Source organism: Odocoileus virginianus, chromosome 15, assembly GCF_023699985.2.
Source record: "Odocoileus virginianus isolate 20LAN1187 ecotype Illinois chromosome 15, Ovbor_1.2, whole genome shotgun sequence".
Classification (NCBI taxonomy): Eukaryota; Metazoa; Chordata; class Mammalia; order Artiodactyla; family Cervidae; genus Odocoileus; species Odocoileus virginianus.
This window is the reverse complement of record NC_069688.1, coordinates 54,447,811-54,464,092: the sequence shown is the minus strand read 5'-3', so window position 1 is coordinate 54,464,092 and position 16,282 is coordinate 54,447,811. Positions and strand designations below refer to the sequence as shown.

General features: G+C 41.1%; 1 protein-coding gene and 1 non-coding gene across 3 annotated transcripts in view; both read left to right on the top strand.

Moving 5' to 3' along the window:
• NDUFAF6 (NADH:ubiquinone oxidoreductase complex assembly factor 6) overlaps window positions 1-15,691 on the top strand; it is a 39,690-nt gene extending 23,999 nt beyond the window's left edge. For both annotated transcript variants that reach the window (XM_070477369.1, XM_070477370.1), the window contains exons 5-9: window positions 1,206-1,308; window positions 3,530-3,663; window positions 4,252-4,353; window positions 7,728-7,784; window positions 12,271-15,691. In XM_070477369.1, the coding sequence (XP_070333470.1) occupies window positions 1,206-1,308; window positions 3,530-3,663; window positions 4,252-4,353; window positions 7,728-7,784; window positions 12,271-12,399 (525 nt within the window). In that variant the 3' untranslated portion in view covers window positions 12,400-15,691. The remainder of the gene's footprint in view (window positions 1-1,205; window positions 1,309-3,529; window positions 3,664-4,251; window positions 4,354-7,727; window positions 7,785-12,270) is intronic.
• On the top strand, window positions 4,959-5,093 carry LOC139038521 (small nucleolar RNA SNORA14). Its single transcript, XR_011491566.1, has one exon. It is a non-coding gene; the product is annotated as a small nucleolar RNA SNORA14 (small nucleolar RNA).
• Window positions 15,692-16,282: the final 591 nt, after the last annotated feature.

Sequence of the window (16,282 nt, the reverse complement as noted above, 5' to 3'; positions counted from 1 at the left end):
GAACATTCTGGAATTAGATATTGGTAATATTGCACAACTTTGGAATTTACTACAACTGTGAAATTGTATACTTCAGAAGATTTTATGTGTGTGAATTGTTTCAGGTTTTTTTCTTTTAATGTGAAAGGTCTGGAGGATATTTTTCCCCCCTGGGAAGCTGGTGCCAGTTTCTCCTAGTTTTAAAACAGGAGGAAGGGGTGGAGGAATAATATTACTTTGGCTATGGAGTCTTTTTAAATGTATTATAAAAGTTGCTAGATGTGCTTGTTCTAAGATTTACGTTTTTCTCTTTCTTGAATATAGTATATTCTGGTAATCAGCCGTTACTTTATGGAATATGGTTTCTTCTGTGCGGGAATGGAGGTGCAATAATGTCTGAAATGCTTAATTAGATAGGAGCTCAGTTAAGTAATTTTCTCCATGATATCTTAGACTTTGTTATTGTTTGGTGGCTAAGTCATATCCGAATCTCTTGCAACTCCATGGTAGACCGCAAGGCTCCTTTGTCCATGGGCTTTCCCAGGCAAGAATACTAGAGTGAGTTGCCATTTCCTTCTTCAAGGAATCTTCCCAACCCAGGGATCAAACCTGTGACTTTTGCCTTGGCAGGCAGGCTCTTTACCACTGAGCCACCAGGGAAGCCCCCGCCTTAGACTTTGCTGTCGTTTAGTCATCCAGTTGTGTCCGACTCTTTGCCACCCCATGGGCTACAGCACACCAGGCCTCCCTGTCCCCCGTCATCTCCCAGAGTTTGCCCAAGTTCATGTCCATTGCATCAGTGATGCCATCCAGCCATCTCATCCCCTGATGCCCTGTTCTTCTGTCCTCGTCTTTCCCAGCATCAGGGGCTTTTCCAGTGAGTCAGCTGGAGGAGGAAATGGCAGACCACCACAGTATACTTGCTGTGAGAACCTCATGAACTGTATGAAAAGACCTTAGACTTTAGAAGCAAGTAAAAATTAAGCCAACCCCACGTCCATGGTGATTTGTGCATTGAGATTATTCCTGAGGTGGTATTTTGAGGGGTGATTTGTAAGTAGTGAACATGTAGGACTTTAATATTTTTATTTTATTTTTATTGTGTAATAAACAGTTCATACTAATAGTTTTAATTATTTAATAGTCATTTCTTTAGGGGAAAAATTGTGCATTTTAAAAATAAGTTATTAACCATTCATCAAACAAATAAAGCATTTTGTTTATAGGAAAAAAATTTGGATGACAAAGCATATCGTAATATCCAGGAACTAGAAAATTATGCTGAAAATACACAGAGTTCTCTTCTTTATCTAACACTAGAAATATTGGGTAAGTATTTTTTTTTCTATTTTATACTTTTCTTTCTTAAAGAAAATGCTTTTTTTAATTGAAGTATAGTTGATGTACATCATTATGTTAATTTCAGGTATACAGGAAAGTGATTCAGTTATATATATATATATATATTATTTCAGATTCTTTTTCATTGTGGTTATTACAAGATATTGAATATAGTTCCCTGTGCTACATCCTTGTTGTTTATTCTGTATATAATGATGAGCATCTGTCAGTCCCATGCTCCTCATTTATCCCTCCCACTCCTTTCCCCTTTGGTAACCTTAAGTTTGTTTTCTAAGTCTGTAAGTCTGTTTCTGTTTACTATCTCACGTTAGCTGCCTCCGATTGCCCTCAGGGCATTCGGGCCCGGTCCTTACCCTAAGCAATGCCGCCCGCTCCTCTCTGGTGGCGGATGCGGGCGTCTGGGGTACTTCTCTGCTGGGAGTTGCTTTTAGGCATGTAATCTGTGGGTTTTATTTATTTTTCCTCCCAGTTAGGTTGCCCTCCGAGATTCGAAAACTTCCCCCAGACCCGCCCGTGAGAGGGTTTCCTGGTGTTTAGAAACTTCCTCTATTAAGACTCCCTTCCCGGGATGGCTCTCTGTCCGTAGCTCTTTTGTCTCTCTTTTTATCTTTTATATTTTGTCCTACCTCCTTTCGAAGACCATGGGCTGCTTTTCTGGGCGCCTGATGTCTTCTGCTAGCGGTCAAAAGTTGTTTCGTGAAGTTTGCTCAGCGTTCAGATATTCTTTTGATGAATTTGTAGGGGAGAAAGTGGTCTCCCCGTCCTATTCCTCCGCCACCTTGGCTCCTCCGTCTGTTTCTGTTTGTAAATAAGTTCATTAGTGTTATTTTTTAGATTCCACATGTAAGTGGAATTACATAATGTTTGTCTTTATCTGATTTACTCTACTCCGTATGATGATCTCTGGTCCATCCATGCTGCTGCAAATGGCAGTATTTCGTTCTCCTTCTATGGCTGAGTCATGTTCCGTTTTGTGTATGTGCCACACCTTCTTTATCTGTTCATCTGCTGATGGACATTTAGGTTGTTTGGTGTCTTGGCTATTGTAAATAGTGTTGCTATGAATATTGGGGTGCATATGTCTTTTCAAATGAGAGTTTTCATCTTTTCTGGATATATGCCCAGGCGTAAACTTGCTGGATCATATGGTAACTCTGTTGTTGGTTTTTTAAGGAACCTCCATGCTGTTAACATAGCACCTTTTATACTTCACTCTTTCTTAATTTGACAGTCTAGCCAGTTTAATGTTAAAATTTTTCTTTGCACCAACTATAACGGACTAACTTTTCTTTTTCTTTCGAGGTAGAAAGGGAATATAATATATACCTTTCTTTGGAATGGAATGCAGACTAGTGAAAATACCCAGATTCTCATAGAAGTACTTTAGCTGCCTCATGCTATAATTAATAATCTGGTAATTGCAGATGATTTTACTTTTTTATGCAACCCTTACTGTTTGGAAGACCTGTGACGTGACTCCTTTCTTCTCTGTCAATAATACTTTCCTATGTTTAAGACAAAGGTTGAAGAAATAAAACTCTGTAAGTTTTTATGAGATTTTTCTTTAAAAAAAAAAAAAAAAAAAACCTCGAAACCATGGAGTTTAGATATTTTTGCTCCTTTGACTCTATTCTAAATTGGTGAGCGCTTATTGTCATGAGGATTGTAATGGAATTATTTGGGGCAAGGACAGTACCATCCATTTGAAGAAAGCAATATGTCTTTATGTCAGCCTAAAAGAATAATACAAGTCCTTACCCAATTTCCCAGGCCTGTTTTGCCTGCCCATTCAGTGACATGTTTGCCAACGCAGTGAAAGGAGGGAGCAAGAGCAGAAAGTTTGTTAAGCATATACTTAAAATGAGGTCATGGAAATTGCACTGAGGAGAAGAAATGTAAGACTTGCAGTGTTTTCCACAAGAGCTGATTAAAATTCCAAATGTGCTCTTGGTATGCTGTCGTTTGAGGAAACTTCTATATAAAAGTTGACATTCAGAAACCTGTTACTGGTAAATGATCAGCTTGTCTTTGTGCCCAGTTTTGCTCACATAAATTCTGTTTTTCAGATATGAAACACAGGATAAACACCTTTTACGTGTTAAGGTGATTTTCCTATGCTGCTTGTATTGACTTGTTATGCATTTGAAGAGAAAAGAGCAGCCTAATTGTTAGATTTCTGAAATCATAGGCATAAAGGATCTTCACGCAGACCATGCTGCCAGTCACATTGGAAAAGCACAAGGCATTGTCACTTGCTTGAGAGCCACACCCTATCACGGTAGCAGAAGAAGGGTTTTCCTTCCCATGGATATTTGTATGCTGGTAAGGCTGTCACTTGTACTCCTAATCATTTACCTTAAGAATATGGGGAGGGACATTCTCTTCTTATTTCTTTAGTCTGTAACTTCTTTGAAACGCATGCTTATTGCATTTTTGCTCTAGAGTTATCAAGTCAGAGTTTTATCAGTCAGGCATTCTAGGTCCTGGTGGAGCTGTGTGTAAGAAGGTCCAGAGAACCTCACTTGGTGTAGCTTCACTCCCTTCCCAGCAATTACATAATTAGTCCTAGTGTTCACCTTAGCCTGTTCTTTTAAAGGAGGAAGTAATCCTTAGGAAAGAATACTGTTTATGAGGACCTTTGTTTTCTGGATGAGGTTCATTATTCTGTTCTTTTAAATTTCTTAATCTGTTAGTTTATTTTGTTCCAGATACAGCTGTTTACTTAGCATCTTGTTGCATATTCTCCTAGGAGAGACAGTGTGTTTGTGTGTGACACGTACATATAGCTATATTTTAAAAGCCAGAAGAGGCATTTTACTGTACACATTGTTCTAACACCTGTTGTCTTGAGCTGAGTTAGTTTTAAGTGTGCTTTTTGATTCCTAACATAATGCGCGTTTTCCTGCGTAGCATGGTGTTTCACAAGAGGATTTTCTACGGAGGAGTCGAGATAGAAACGTGCGAGATGTGGCGTATGACGTTGCCAGCCAGGCACAGCTGCACCTAAAGCGCGTGAGTAGCCCCCTTCGGCGGAATCACTGAAGAGACCATCATTGCTAGCCGTGGCTACTCCTAAGGCGTGCTGGTAGCATTTTTTTAAGTTTAACAGTGCATATCCATTGCTCACTGAAATCCCAGCAGATGTATCTCGGGGACTACTGTAAACTTTTCCCACTTTTAAAAATCCCCCTCTCCTCCTCAGCTTCCTCAGTGAGGCTCCTCTGGGACCCATCCGCCCACTGTTACTCTGTCTCTCTGGGGAGAGTGTGTCTTCCTGCCTGGTCAAGGCTGACGCCTCTCCTCTTCCGCCCTTCCAGGACTCCATCCTCAGCAGTTCCCAGCTGGTGTTTTTAGCTGGCCTCTCCGACACCGTGCCCTGTTCATCTTCTGGTTTGTTGCTACTGCTTTCATCGGTGGCCCGTGAGGCCCTTCTCTTTCTTACTTTTCCCTCCCAGTTAACCCTTTTTGAAGACATGTTCTACGTTTATTTTTACCTCAAGCCCTCACCACTGTGATCTTGTTCACTGGGATATAATTTGGCTTCCATCCTGCATACTCTAATAACCACCTCTAGTAAATCATTTCCTGTTGCCACATTTGAAAGAGTATCTGATTTATTGCATTCTTAAACCCTCTTGGTAGCTTCAACCTGATTGCTTCCAGGATATGAGTGAATGCTATAGGAATCGCCGGGGAGTCCAAAGGGCTGTGCCTCTCCTAGGGCTCAGTCTTATTTCATACCTGCGACATCGCCTAAGAGAGATTTGTAAGAGGGAAATTGTGTCACCAAAACCATGGTGGTCTTTGAATCTTGCAGGTATACTCATTTGCAGGATACAATAAAGAGCAAATTTGTTGCAGCAAGTATTTTTGTAACTTACCTAGGTTGCTCAGTCAAAATAGTTTCTGAAATTAAAATTTCCACTTAAGTTATTAAAGCCCAGAAAGTACAAAGAAGTGATTCTCAGATTTAATACTTTGTGGTTGTTCAGTTGTTCAGTCATGTCTGACTCTGCAACCCCGTGGACTGCAGCACGCCAGGCTTCATTATCTCCTGGAAGTTGCTCAAACTCGTGTCCATTGAGTCTGTGATGCCGTCCAACCATCTCATCCTCTGCCATCCGCTTCTCTCCTCTTCAGTCTTTCCCAGCATCAGGGTCTTTTCCAGTGAGTCAGTTCTTTGCATCAGATAGCCAAAGTATTGGAGTTTCAGCTTCAGCATCAGTCCTTCCAATGAGTGTTCAGGGTTGATTTCCTTTAGGATTGACTTGTTTGATCTCTTTGCAGTCCAAGGGACTCTCAAGAGCCTTCTCCAACACCAATTGGAGAAGCATCAATTGGTTCTCAATTGATCAAAAAGCATCAATTCTTTGGCTTGGTCCAGTTTTCACATCCATACATGACTACTGGAAAAACCACAGCTTTGATTATATGGATCTTTGTTGGCAAAGTAATGTCTCTGCTTTTTAATATGCTATCTAGGTTTAATACTTACCATTACTTTAATATTTAGCAACTAATTCCGCCATAATAAGTCATTAAAAAATAAAGAGTGTCTGATTTAGGGAGGGTAGATGTTTTATATGTATGTATGTGAATGTATATACATACATATATACATATAATGAGTTTCCCCGGTGGCTCAGCAGCACAGAATTCACCTGTGATGCAGGAGATGCGGATTCGATCCCTGGCTCAGGAATCCCCTAGAGGAGGGCATGGCAACCCACGCTGGTGGTGTTCTTGCCTGGAAAATCCTGTGGACAGAAGAGCCTGGCGGGCTACAGTCCATGGAGTCGCAAAGAGTCGGACACGACTGAAGCGACACATAACAGGAAGAAGCAACTAGACTTGATAACTGGTTAGATTGTAACAGGGTCAGGGAGCAGGAAAGGCAAAGGTTTCATGAAGTTCTAATATAGACTCTGCTGGTGCCAGTTAGAGACAGCAGTAGAAAAGCAGTGGTGTGCTGGCTGCTGATCAGTAGCCTTCTGGGCATCGCTGAATTTAAGGGGATTCGGGGACGTTTAGGGAGGGGGGCCAAAATGCAGATTGTAGGATGAGGACTCTAAAAGGAGGTCAGAACTGGAGATACAGCCTGGGGAGTCATCCAGATGGAAGGCTTAGGTTAAAACTCCAGGTGCGGATATGCTTTTGTCCAAAGAGAGCGTATATTTAGACAAGAAGACCAAAGGCCGAACCTTGAACCCACCTCTAGTTCTCAGGTAGTCAGAGAAAGGGCCATTTATTAGGAAGAAGGAGAACTCGGAGTCAGTGTCTTGGAAACTGAGGGAGGAGCAGATTCCAAGAACGGGAAATACTGAAGTCCTGCACTCCTCCGAGAGAATGAGAAGAGGGGTATGCTGCTCAGTAAATTGTGAATGATCTTGAAGAGAGCAATTTTAGTGGATGGAGTAAGACCGGAGTATAGTGCATTGAGAAGTGTGTCAGGGAGTTTAGTTTCTGTTGCTGTAAACAAAGGCCTGTAGACAGAAGTGGGCTTGGGGAAGGTGGAGGGTTGGCATTACCCCAAGTGGGTCGAGGCTCTAGTCCAGGGCAGTAGGAAGCTGGGTTGGATAGGTGAGATTGGATTCAAGATGTGAAGGCCTTGAATTCTAAGATGAGTAGTTGAGACATGATCTATCAGTTCAGTTAAACAGTGACTTTATGACATTAATTTGGCTAATTGTGTGGCATGAATTAAAGGTTGGGGAACACAGACACAGGAACCATGGCTGGGAGGGTCTTATACTCATCTCGATGAGAGAGGCTGACGTCCAGGCTGGGGAGGTGCTGGGACTGGTGTGCAAATACAGTTGACCCTTGCACAACCCCAGGGCTTAGGGTGCCGCCTTCCACGCTGTTAAAAATCCACAGATAGTTTACAGGCGGCCTTCTGTATCCAGGGGTCCCCTGTGTGTGGGGGCAGCAGTGGTCCAAGTTGTGGCAGCTGGAAATGCCAAAACCAAATGTCAGAAAGAATAGAATTCTTGGGACTTCCCTGGTGACTTCCAGTGACTAAAACTCCATGTTCCCAATGCACGGGGCCTGGGTTCGGTCCCTGGTCAGGGAACTGGATCCCACATGCTGCAACTGAAGGTGCTGCATGCTACACCTAAGACCTGGCAGGGTCAAATAAAATGAATAAAAAAAAATTTTTTTTTTAAAGAAGACTAGAATTCTTAATATACTACCTTTTCCTGATATCTTTAGGTTTGGCAAGTTAATCTCAACCAGCAAGAGATAACTTTTCTTGTTTTCAAGAAACGCCCTAGCTATGCTGTTTGAAACTGCTGGTGTTGCTTTGTGTCCACTTTCAGAGGGAGAGGGTTAATTTCCAGAAATACTTGTCTTTCAAACCAGTTTCCTTTTGTCTTCCTTTTTAGGCTAGGTCCTTCCACAGAAGTGTTCCTGTGAAAGCATTTCCTGCTTTTCTTCAGACTGTAAGTAGATTAACAGAGAAAGTTGTTTCGTTAGTAAAGCAGATATGTATAGTCTTTTTTTTAAAATAAGGTTTCCAGTGCAGTTCTTTAGTTTGTAGTATTTGCTTTTGTTTTCGTCCCTTAGGGTGGGTTTTATTGGTTAACATTCTGCTCTTGGTGAAGGTCGTGCCTGTGTTCCCCAGAAGCAGGTGAGTGAAATTGTCATAAGCACTGACTGCAGCCAGGCCGCATTGGTTTGAATCTGCTTTGTCACTTACTGTGGAACAAGTTCCTTAATCATTGCGTTCCTCAGTTTACCCATAGGTAAAATGGGAGTCACAGGAGAAACTGCCTCATAGGAGTGTTAGGCTGCTTCTAGCCATATAAGTGTGACTTAATGGTGCACTTACTAATTTTTTTCTCAACAGTGACCATATTGTAGCAGTGGTTCCTGAAAGTGCAGTGCTGAGCTGGCTGCATCAGAATCATCTTGGAAAGCCTCTTCAAAAATACTGATTCCTGGGGTCTTCTTACTAAGACTCAGACTCTTGGGGTTGTAGGGGGTGCATTCTTAAGAGGATTTGCGATGATTTTTATTTTTTTAATTACCCGGGTGATTCTGATGTGTAGCCAGGTTCAGGAACCATTGTTGTAAAATACGTTAAAAAATGAGAATAACTTCCGGTCAGTAGTACCTACTATGGGAAACAGGTTCTGAGCTAGATCATCTCATACATTATTCTTCAGTGTGGTTTCCTTCATTTTGTAGACCAAGGTTCAAAGATTTGTGATATTTGAAAATGGAAAACTCAAGCATTTTCTACAGTACCAAACATACCTTCTACCTTTCTCCCTAAAATATGTTCAAAGATTCACTTCTGTCCCTTGACATCTTTTGTCCTAAGTCTCAGATCTGAGTGTTTGAAATCATTTTGTTTCTTTACTGAGTTTACTTATTATGAAAGTAATACATTAATATTTTAGATGTTCACATAACAAGAGGCAAAAGAAGAAATTGGAATATTTTCTCAATTCCATCCTTTCCAGAGATAATGTCTGTTCATCTTTTTGGACTTTTTATATTCATATAATTATATATGTGTTTTTGGTATAAATGAGATGTCAAGCCTCTCTTTCTATGTCAACACATTCTAAATCACCATTTTTAATTGTTATTTATTTGATCATTTGGTGATGTACCATCACCTGTTTTGATTTATAAGCCCCAAGAAGATTAAAGACTGTTTTGTTCACATTTGTGGGAAAAAAAGTTGTTCTCAACTCTGGTTGTCTGTCAGAATCACTTGGGGGAGCTTTTAAAACAAAACAATGTTGGACTTATCTCTAAACCAACTAAATCACAGTATCTAAGAGGTGGGATCTAGGCATTGATACCACTTACAAGTTCCCCCAGAAATCGTGAAGTGCATCTAGGCCAAGAACCAGTCTCTTGGGCTGGTGGCATGGTCCCTGGGCCGGCAGTATCCGCCTGGGGTCCTGTTGGAGATGCAGATTTGGGGGTCCACCGCAGACCTAATGGATCAGAGACTCCTGGGGTTGGAGCCCAGTTCTCAGTTTCCAAACTGTGCGAGGAGAAAGTGGCGGGACAGTTCCGGGGAGCTGCTGCTGTCCTGCTCCTCATTCCAGCCGGGGCACGTCTCACCCGTGTGTGGGGCATCTGTTCATTACTTTCTTCAAAGAAAAGGTTCTGCTGTTTAAAAATGACTTGAAAATGACTCGTCCGGGGTAGCATATGTTGTTCTCTATAGACGAGGTTTTCAGAAAAGTGAAGTGCTAGTGAAAGTCGCTTAGTTGTGTCTAACCCTTTGTGACCCCATGGACTGTATGGAATTCTTCAGACTAGAATACTGGAGTGGGTAGCCTTTCCCTTCTCCAGGGGATCTTCCCAACCCAGGGGTCAAACCCAGGTCTCCCGCTTTGCAGGCGGATTCTTTACCATCTGAGCCACAAGGGAAGCCCAAGAATACTGGAGTGGGTAAGCCTATCCCTTCTCCAGCACATCTTTCCAACCCAGGAATCGAACTAGGGTCTCCTGCATTGCAGGCGGTTTCTTTACCAGCTGAGCTACCAGAGAAGCCCATGGTTTTCAGAAGTTATATTAAGAAATTATAAGGTCTTTGAAAATTTCACAATGAATTTGTTACGTTGAACAATTTATTTGCCATTAGCCAGACTTTGCTTGGAGAAGGAAATGGCAGCCCACTCTGGTATTCTTGCCTGGAGAATCCCATGGACGGAGGTGCCTGGTGGGCTGCAGCCCATGGGGTCACAGAGTCAGACACGGCTGAGTCACTCACTCACTCGCTCACTCAGACTTTGAACCCAGTCCTGATCTGTGAATGCTTGCTGCTGCTGTGTCGCTTTGGTCGTGTCCGACTCTGTGCAGCCCCGTAGACGGCAGCCCCGCTCAGTTGAGCTCTGAATTTTAAGGTCTGTTTCATCTGTCTTTTAATGAAATCTTATGCTGATTATAAAAGCAGTATATTCTCATAATAGAGATTCAGACAATATAAAAAGAATATTAAAAGAAAATAATTATCATACCATAAGTGGCACAGTTCCTGGACCAAGAGACAAAAGCTATTTACTCTGTTTTGTTTTTTTTTTAATGAATTTCTGTGTGTCTTTAAAATCACACTTTATATGGTAGTGTCCTATTTGTCAAGCATCTAACCACATCATTAAAAATATTTATTAATATTTAATGGCTATATAATTCTTTATTATGTGCTTGCATCTTAATTTCAGTAACTATTCCTATAATTGGATATTATAAAGCTACTAAAATATACACAATAAAGTTCTTAGAGATGAAAAGTGAATCGCAATGTATTGAGTGATTCAGACAAGCAGGTTACAGCAGAGTCCCGTGGTCAGGGGTCCTCCCAGTGCAGGGGCGTGCAGGTTGACCCCTGGTCTAGGAGGGTTCAACACGCTGCAGGCAGCCAAGCCCGTCCCCAGAGCCAGAGAAGCCTGCATGCCACGGCCAAAAAAGTTACAGAACACTGTGAACAACATGAGCTTTTTCCCCAGAAAACAGAGAGAACATGTGAGAGTCCACTAAAATACCTTCAGAGGTTTTCCTTATATTCTCTTTTAAAGTGTTTTTTATTTGATCTCTACAAATGAATATGTCTATATAATGTATGCATGTATTGTGAAGCGTAACATAATTAATACGCATGAACTCACTGCTCCATCCAGGAACTAGAATATTGCTGTTTCATTGCGCTCACGTGCTTTCCCCATCTCATCCCCTTACTTCTGCCTTCCTCCTCCAGGTAGCTGTCCTGAACTTGGTATTTATTACTCTAAAAATGCTTTTCCCATTTTATATATTCCTAACCAGTATGTTGCTTAGTTTTGTTTTTGAGCTTTGTAAAAATGGATCATTTTCTGTTTATTTCTTCTAGGTTACACACACACACACACACACACACACACACACACACATAATGTTGCTGCGATTTATCCATATTATTCCATCTAAATACATTTTAATTTCACTACAGCTTAATATTTCATCATGTGAACATTTTATTTATTTGTTTCTGTTGAAGAACTTCTGGATTGTTTCCAGGTTTTTTGCAGCTGCATGCATTCATGCACATATCTGATGCGTGTATATAAGTTGAGAGTTTCAGAAGTAGAGACTGAATTTATATGTAAACTTACTCGTTGATAGTGTATGGAAGAAAATCCTGGGAGAAAGCAGAGTCCTGTGTGGGACACCAGGTTGTGCCGCAGAACTCCAGGGGGCGCTGTGCACATGGGTGAGAGGGCGATGGGACTGCTTCGCATTGTGCAGTGCCAAACTGGGAGCTTCTCTGTGTAATAAGGAAATTACTGCAATATGATAAAAATTTACAGATTAGTAACATTGAAAACCATGAAGAGCACGGCCCATCGACAGTGTCTTCCGACCTGCCCCCGCCCCCCCAATCCCAGGGAAAACTTTGCCCAGTTTTGTGTGATGGGGGAGCATGGCGTGACCTTTAAGGGACCTGTGGTGGTTCTCCCTGGTTGCAGATTTTCTTCTAACAAGAATATGGAGACTCTGAACTTTTTCACAAAATAACTGTTTTAAACAACTTGGGCTCCCGCTCATGGCACAGTGCATTTCTGTGGGGGGTGGGGTGTGTGTGTTCCCTTTTCCTTAATTGAAACACCCCTTTTGTATTCTACAGAATCTAGTAGTAAATCATTCCTTTTTTTACATTTTGACCAGAACACTATAAATTATGATCAGAATTGGCTTGATATTTCTAGTCCTAGCTCTGTGATACAGTTTTACTAGCTTCATAACTTCCAAACTTCTTAGAAGATGTCTTTATTTTCTCTCTCTTAAAAATTCTCGTTTACAGTCTTAGCATGCAGAAGACCATCTCAGGAAGACTAAAGTAGCCTTAATACCTGCTGGTTTTATTTTTGTTTCTTTAAAAGACTTAATCTGTATGATCTGGTGACGGTTATTCTCTTTTTCCAGGTTGCTCTGGAGGACTATTTAAAGAAAATTCAACAAGTGGATTTTGATCTATTCCACCCATCTTTACAGCGGAAGAATACTTTGCTTCCATTATTTTTGTATATTCAGTCATGGAGAAAAAGATACTAAAATAATTTCATGGCACTGATATTTATTAGTTTTATGAAAGTGTCCTTAGTTTAGGGTTCTTGTTGACACACAACAGGAACTACTTAAGGAGAAAATGAATTTATCGGGTGAGCGTGTAGGTCACAGAATGGATGGGAAGCTGCTGTGGGGCCCGGGGGCCAGGATTCTGCCCCAGGCCCAGCCCTTGTCGCAGCAGCGGAGCCCGTCCTGGGGAGCGGAGCCCCCGGGGGGAGCCCAGTTCCCGCTGTGCTGAGGCTGCAGGCCCTGCTTCTGCCGCCAGAGGGCAGGGGATGGCTCCTCCCCTCCCTCTCTCACCGTTCAGAGGACCCGGAACGGGCTGAAGTTCGGACTGGGTCTGTATGCTGAGCAGCCAGGCCCCAGGCATCTGGTACAGCTGGGAAATGCATTTATTTAAGAATCACGAAGAGTGAAGTGAACATCAGTATTTGAGGAGTGTCAGTCGCTATTTTGAGGTCCTTTATATCTCTTAACATTTATTCTTTCCCACCCTGTGAAAATCTGTCCATGATGATAAAATGACTTCTTTAGGGTAAGGTGGCAAGCTGTCAAGAGCTCCAGTCCTAATGTGATTTTAGGTCTTGGCTGACTTGAAGGCTTTTACTTTTTTGTTTTCCTTTCTGCTTCACTCTCTGTCATCGAGCATTATCATCATGAACAAAACTCTTCTTAACAAAATGTGTGCTAATGTAAATTAAATTAACAAAATTGTGTTAAAAATTCATTAAGGGGATACTCCGTTTTTAAAGACAAGTACACTAGTTGAGCTTCCCGGTAAAAAGCTCTGTGCCATGTGCTTTGACCAGTGTTCTCGCCTGATTTCCAAAACTATGAAACAAGGAACATTTTTGGTAATTAAAAAGTTTTAATTATAAAATACATACTCATTGCAAAAAGCAATTGTTTGCATCTTGTAGTTGGCAGATCTGGATTCTGAATGAGTCTCTAGCTCTCAGCACCAGAATTACACCCTAGTTTTCTTTTCCTGTCTATTCTTTTCTTTCCTGTCTTTTCTCCTGCCCACTCCTGCCTCTGTTGTACCATTTCTCTGTCCCATCTCGAGTCTTTGGTTTCAGCTATGAATAAGTGCCTGCTTCAATTGTGAATTAATGATGGCTTAAAATATTACATTTTTCACAAATAAAACTCAACACTGAGAGCTGCTTAAGAGCAGAAATACATTGTTTTATTCTTCTTGGGATCCGCCAGTTCTTAGTATGGCTTTTGATTTAGAGCAAGTGGAGGTTAATAAATGTATAAATGAATGAGCATACAGTGCAGTTGTTTATGTTAGTGTACTTTTGGTTTATACTGATGATGAAAGAAGCAAAACCCACAGAAATGGGACACATTTCCTGTTGGAATTCTGAATGGTCCAGAGTTGAAAAGTTCATTAAAGACGGTCTTTATTAGTAAGCATTGTCTTTGGATCTTACCAGGTTAAACTTGGCAGCCGTTGGCAACTAAGCATCTTAGTTCCTTCTAAGAAGGGTTAAGAAGAAGGGTTTAAACACTCAACTGGATTACTGGATTTTTCACTGGCTCAGAAGCCAATTTACTGTTAAGCAAATAATTTCAAAATGCTTTCTAAGTCCTTTTAAATTTGATGCTTAGAGATTTGGATGAAGTTTCCAATCTCCTAGAGACTGAGATAGGTTATTATTCATTGATGTTTACTGTACTATTAATTTCCTGGCATTAAAGATACTCCATTAGATGGTGCCAACATTGCTTTTTATTTTTCAGATCTGTTTTTTATTAGAGCATTTAAAGGAGTCAGATACAGTTTCAAACCATGTAAGACACATTTTGATACTGAATAGGTGGAGAGCAACAGATAACAAATGTTAAGTATTAATCTCAATGTAGGTAATGTTGCTTATCATAAAATACATTTGAGTAGTTCCCCAATCAGCTGGCATTATTTTTTCTGTCCTTTTGGTTAAACCTCTCCTTCTGATGAAAGTCAAATGTCTCCTGAGAAATAAAGCAGCAGTTGACACTTCGCACAGACTTGCACAGGTGATGTGCTCCGCGCTCCTTTGCTTTAATCTTCACAGTGAAGTTGGTCTTTATTTTCCGAAGGATAAAACTGCCTCAGTTCCAGGTCACGCGGCCATTAGAACTAGAGTTGGGTGCCAAACCCACATTAGTTCAATGCCAAAGCTCACAGCCCATACATTTTTTGCCATTCTTGAGATTGTAAAATAAACAGCCAAGTTTAAAGCTCAAGGGCACGACTTTTTTTTTCTTTTTTTTTTTAAGAAATAAGTATTAGTGCATAAATTTTAGGTACAAATTGGGCTAAAAAGTATATCTACATATATTCTAACTACAGATTAGAGAAGTAAATAGGCAATTGAAATTGATACTACGTGCTAGTCACTGGGTGTAGACAGGAGGGACACATAACCACTTTGGAGGTCAAAGGTTTCCCGGAGGAGGGGACATGTGAGGAATTTCAGGAAGCTGGGTTAGGAGTCAGGTTTTTGGGAAGGGGGTGCAGGTGGTGTGGGGAGGTCCCAGCTGAGGAAGCAGTAGGAACAAAGGCCAGGAGGCAGAACTGATACAGCCTCTAGCAAGAATCTTGAGTTTTTGGCTTCAGCTTACTTAAGTGAAAAGAATATAATGTTCAGAGTTCTTAGGAAAGTTTGTGACTAAAAACTGACTACATCTCCTAAACCAGTGAAACGTTTTGAATTAAGATCACCAACTTGGGAGTTTATATCTTGCCTGTTGCACCAGATGCCGTGGTGTCCTTGGGTTTGTTTTAGCTGCACTGGCCTGATGGATTGCCTTGTCCGGAAAGATCCACAGAGGTGTAAACATTATGCTGACAGTTACTGAAAACCAAGTGTTATCCTGCTGGTTGGAGGACTAATAGTAAACCACATGCATCCAGAATTGGGAAGGGTGTTGGAGATAGACTGGAAGGAGGGGAAAGGAGGTGGGGAGTGATTGTGAGAATACCATGAATATCTTAAACACTTCACTGTCCCTGCTTTCTTCTATACTGAACATGTATGTCTTGGGGTAAAACTGCAAAGTTCTTTCTAAAGAATTAGAACCTTCAAATGAGAAAAATGATTGTAAGCAAGGAATGTGATGAAATTTATGAAACGGTGAACAGATGGGCAGATTTTTTTTTTTGCATCAAGTCTGTATATACCGATTAAGAGTTTGTTCAACAACAAAAAGGAGTGATACTTGGCACATTGTTAAATATGTAACTCATTATGTAGTATACACTGAATAAAGGAATTTTGAAAGTTTAGATACAGTAGTCTGATGCTGTGAAGTACTGCTCTGAAGGAGCCTGACTGGGTTCAAGCTCCAGTCTCACCACTCAAACAGCCCTGTAACCTCAGCAAGTTATGAGAACCCTCCAGTGCCTTGTTCCACTTGTAAAATGGGAAGAATCACAGTATCAGCTTCAACATGTAAAAGGCCTAGAAGAGGGACCTACATGGAGTAAACACTAAATGATGTTGTTAACCTTAGTATATAGAAGACCGGCACACTTTGATTTTCAGGCATGGCGTTTAAAAAAGAAATTTAATGCCTTTAGATCAGACAGTTATCAGCGTGAGCTATTATCTCACTCCCAGCCTGATAAATTCATGTTACCTGCTTGCTCTGTAAGACTTGAGTTTGCAAACAGTGGTTTAGGAGAATTTGCGAATGATGGATTAATAAGTGATTACAAATAACTGGAGGCTGGCCCCACTAAGCATAGCCAAGAGTTCTCCCTGCAAGTGGACTGCATTTTAACTATTGTTTACCAGTCTCCCTTGCTCATCCAAAGTTCTTGAGTGCAAGACCATGTTCTGTTCATCTCTGTATCCCCAGAACCTATCATAGATCC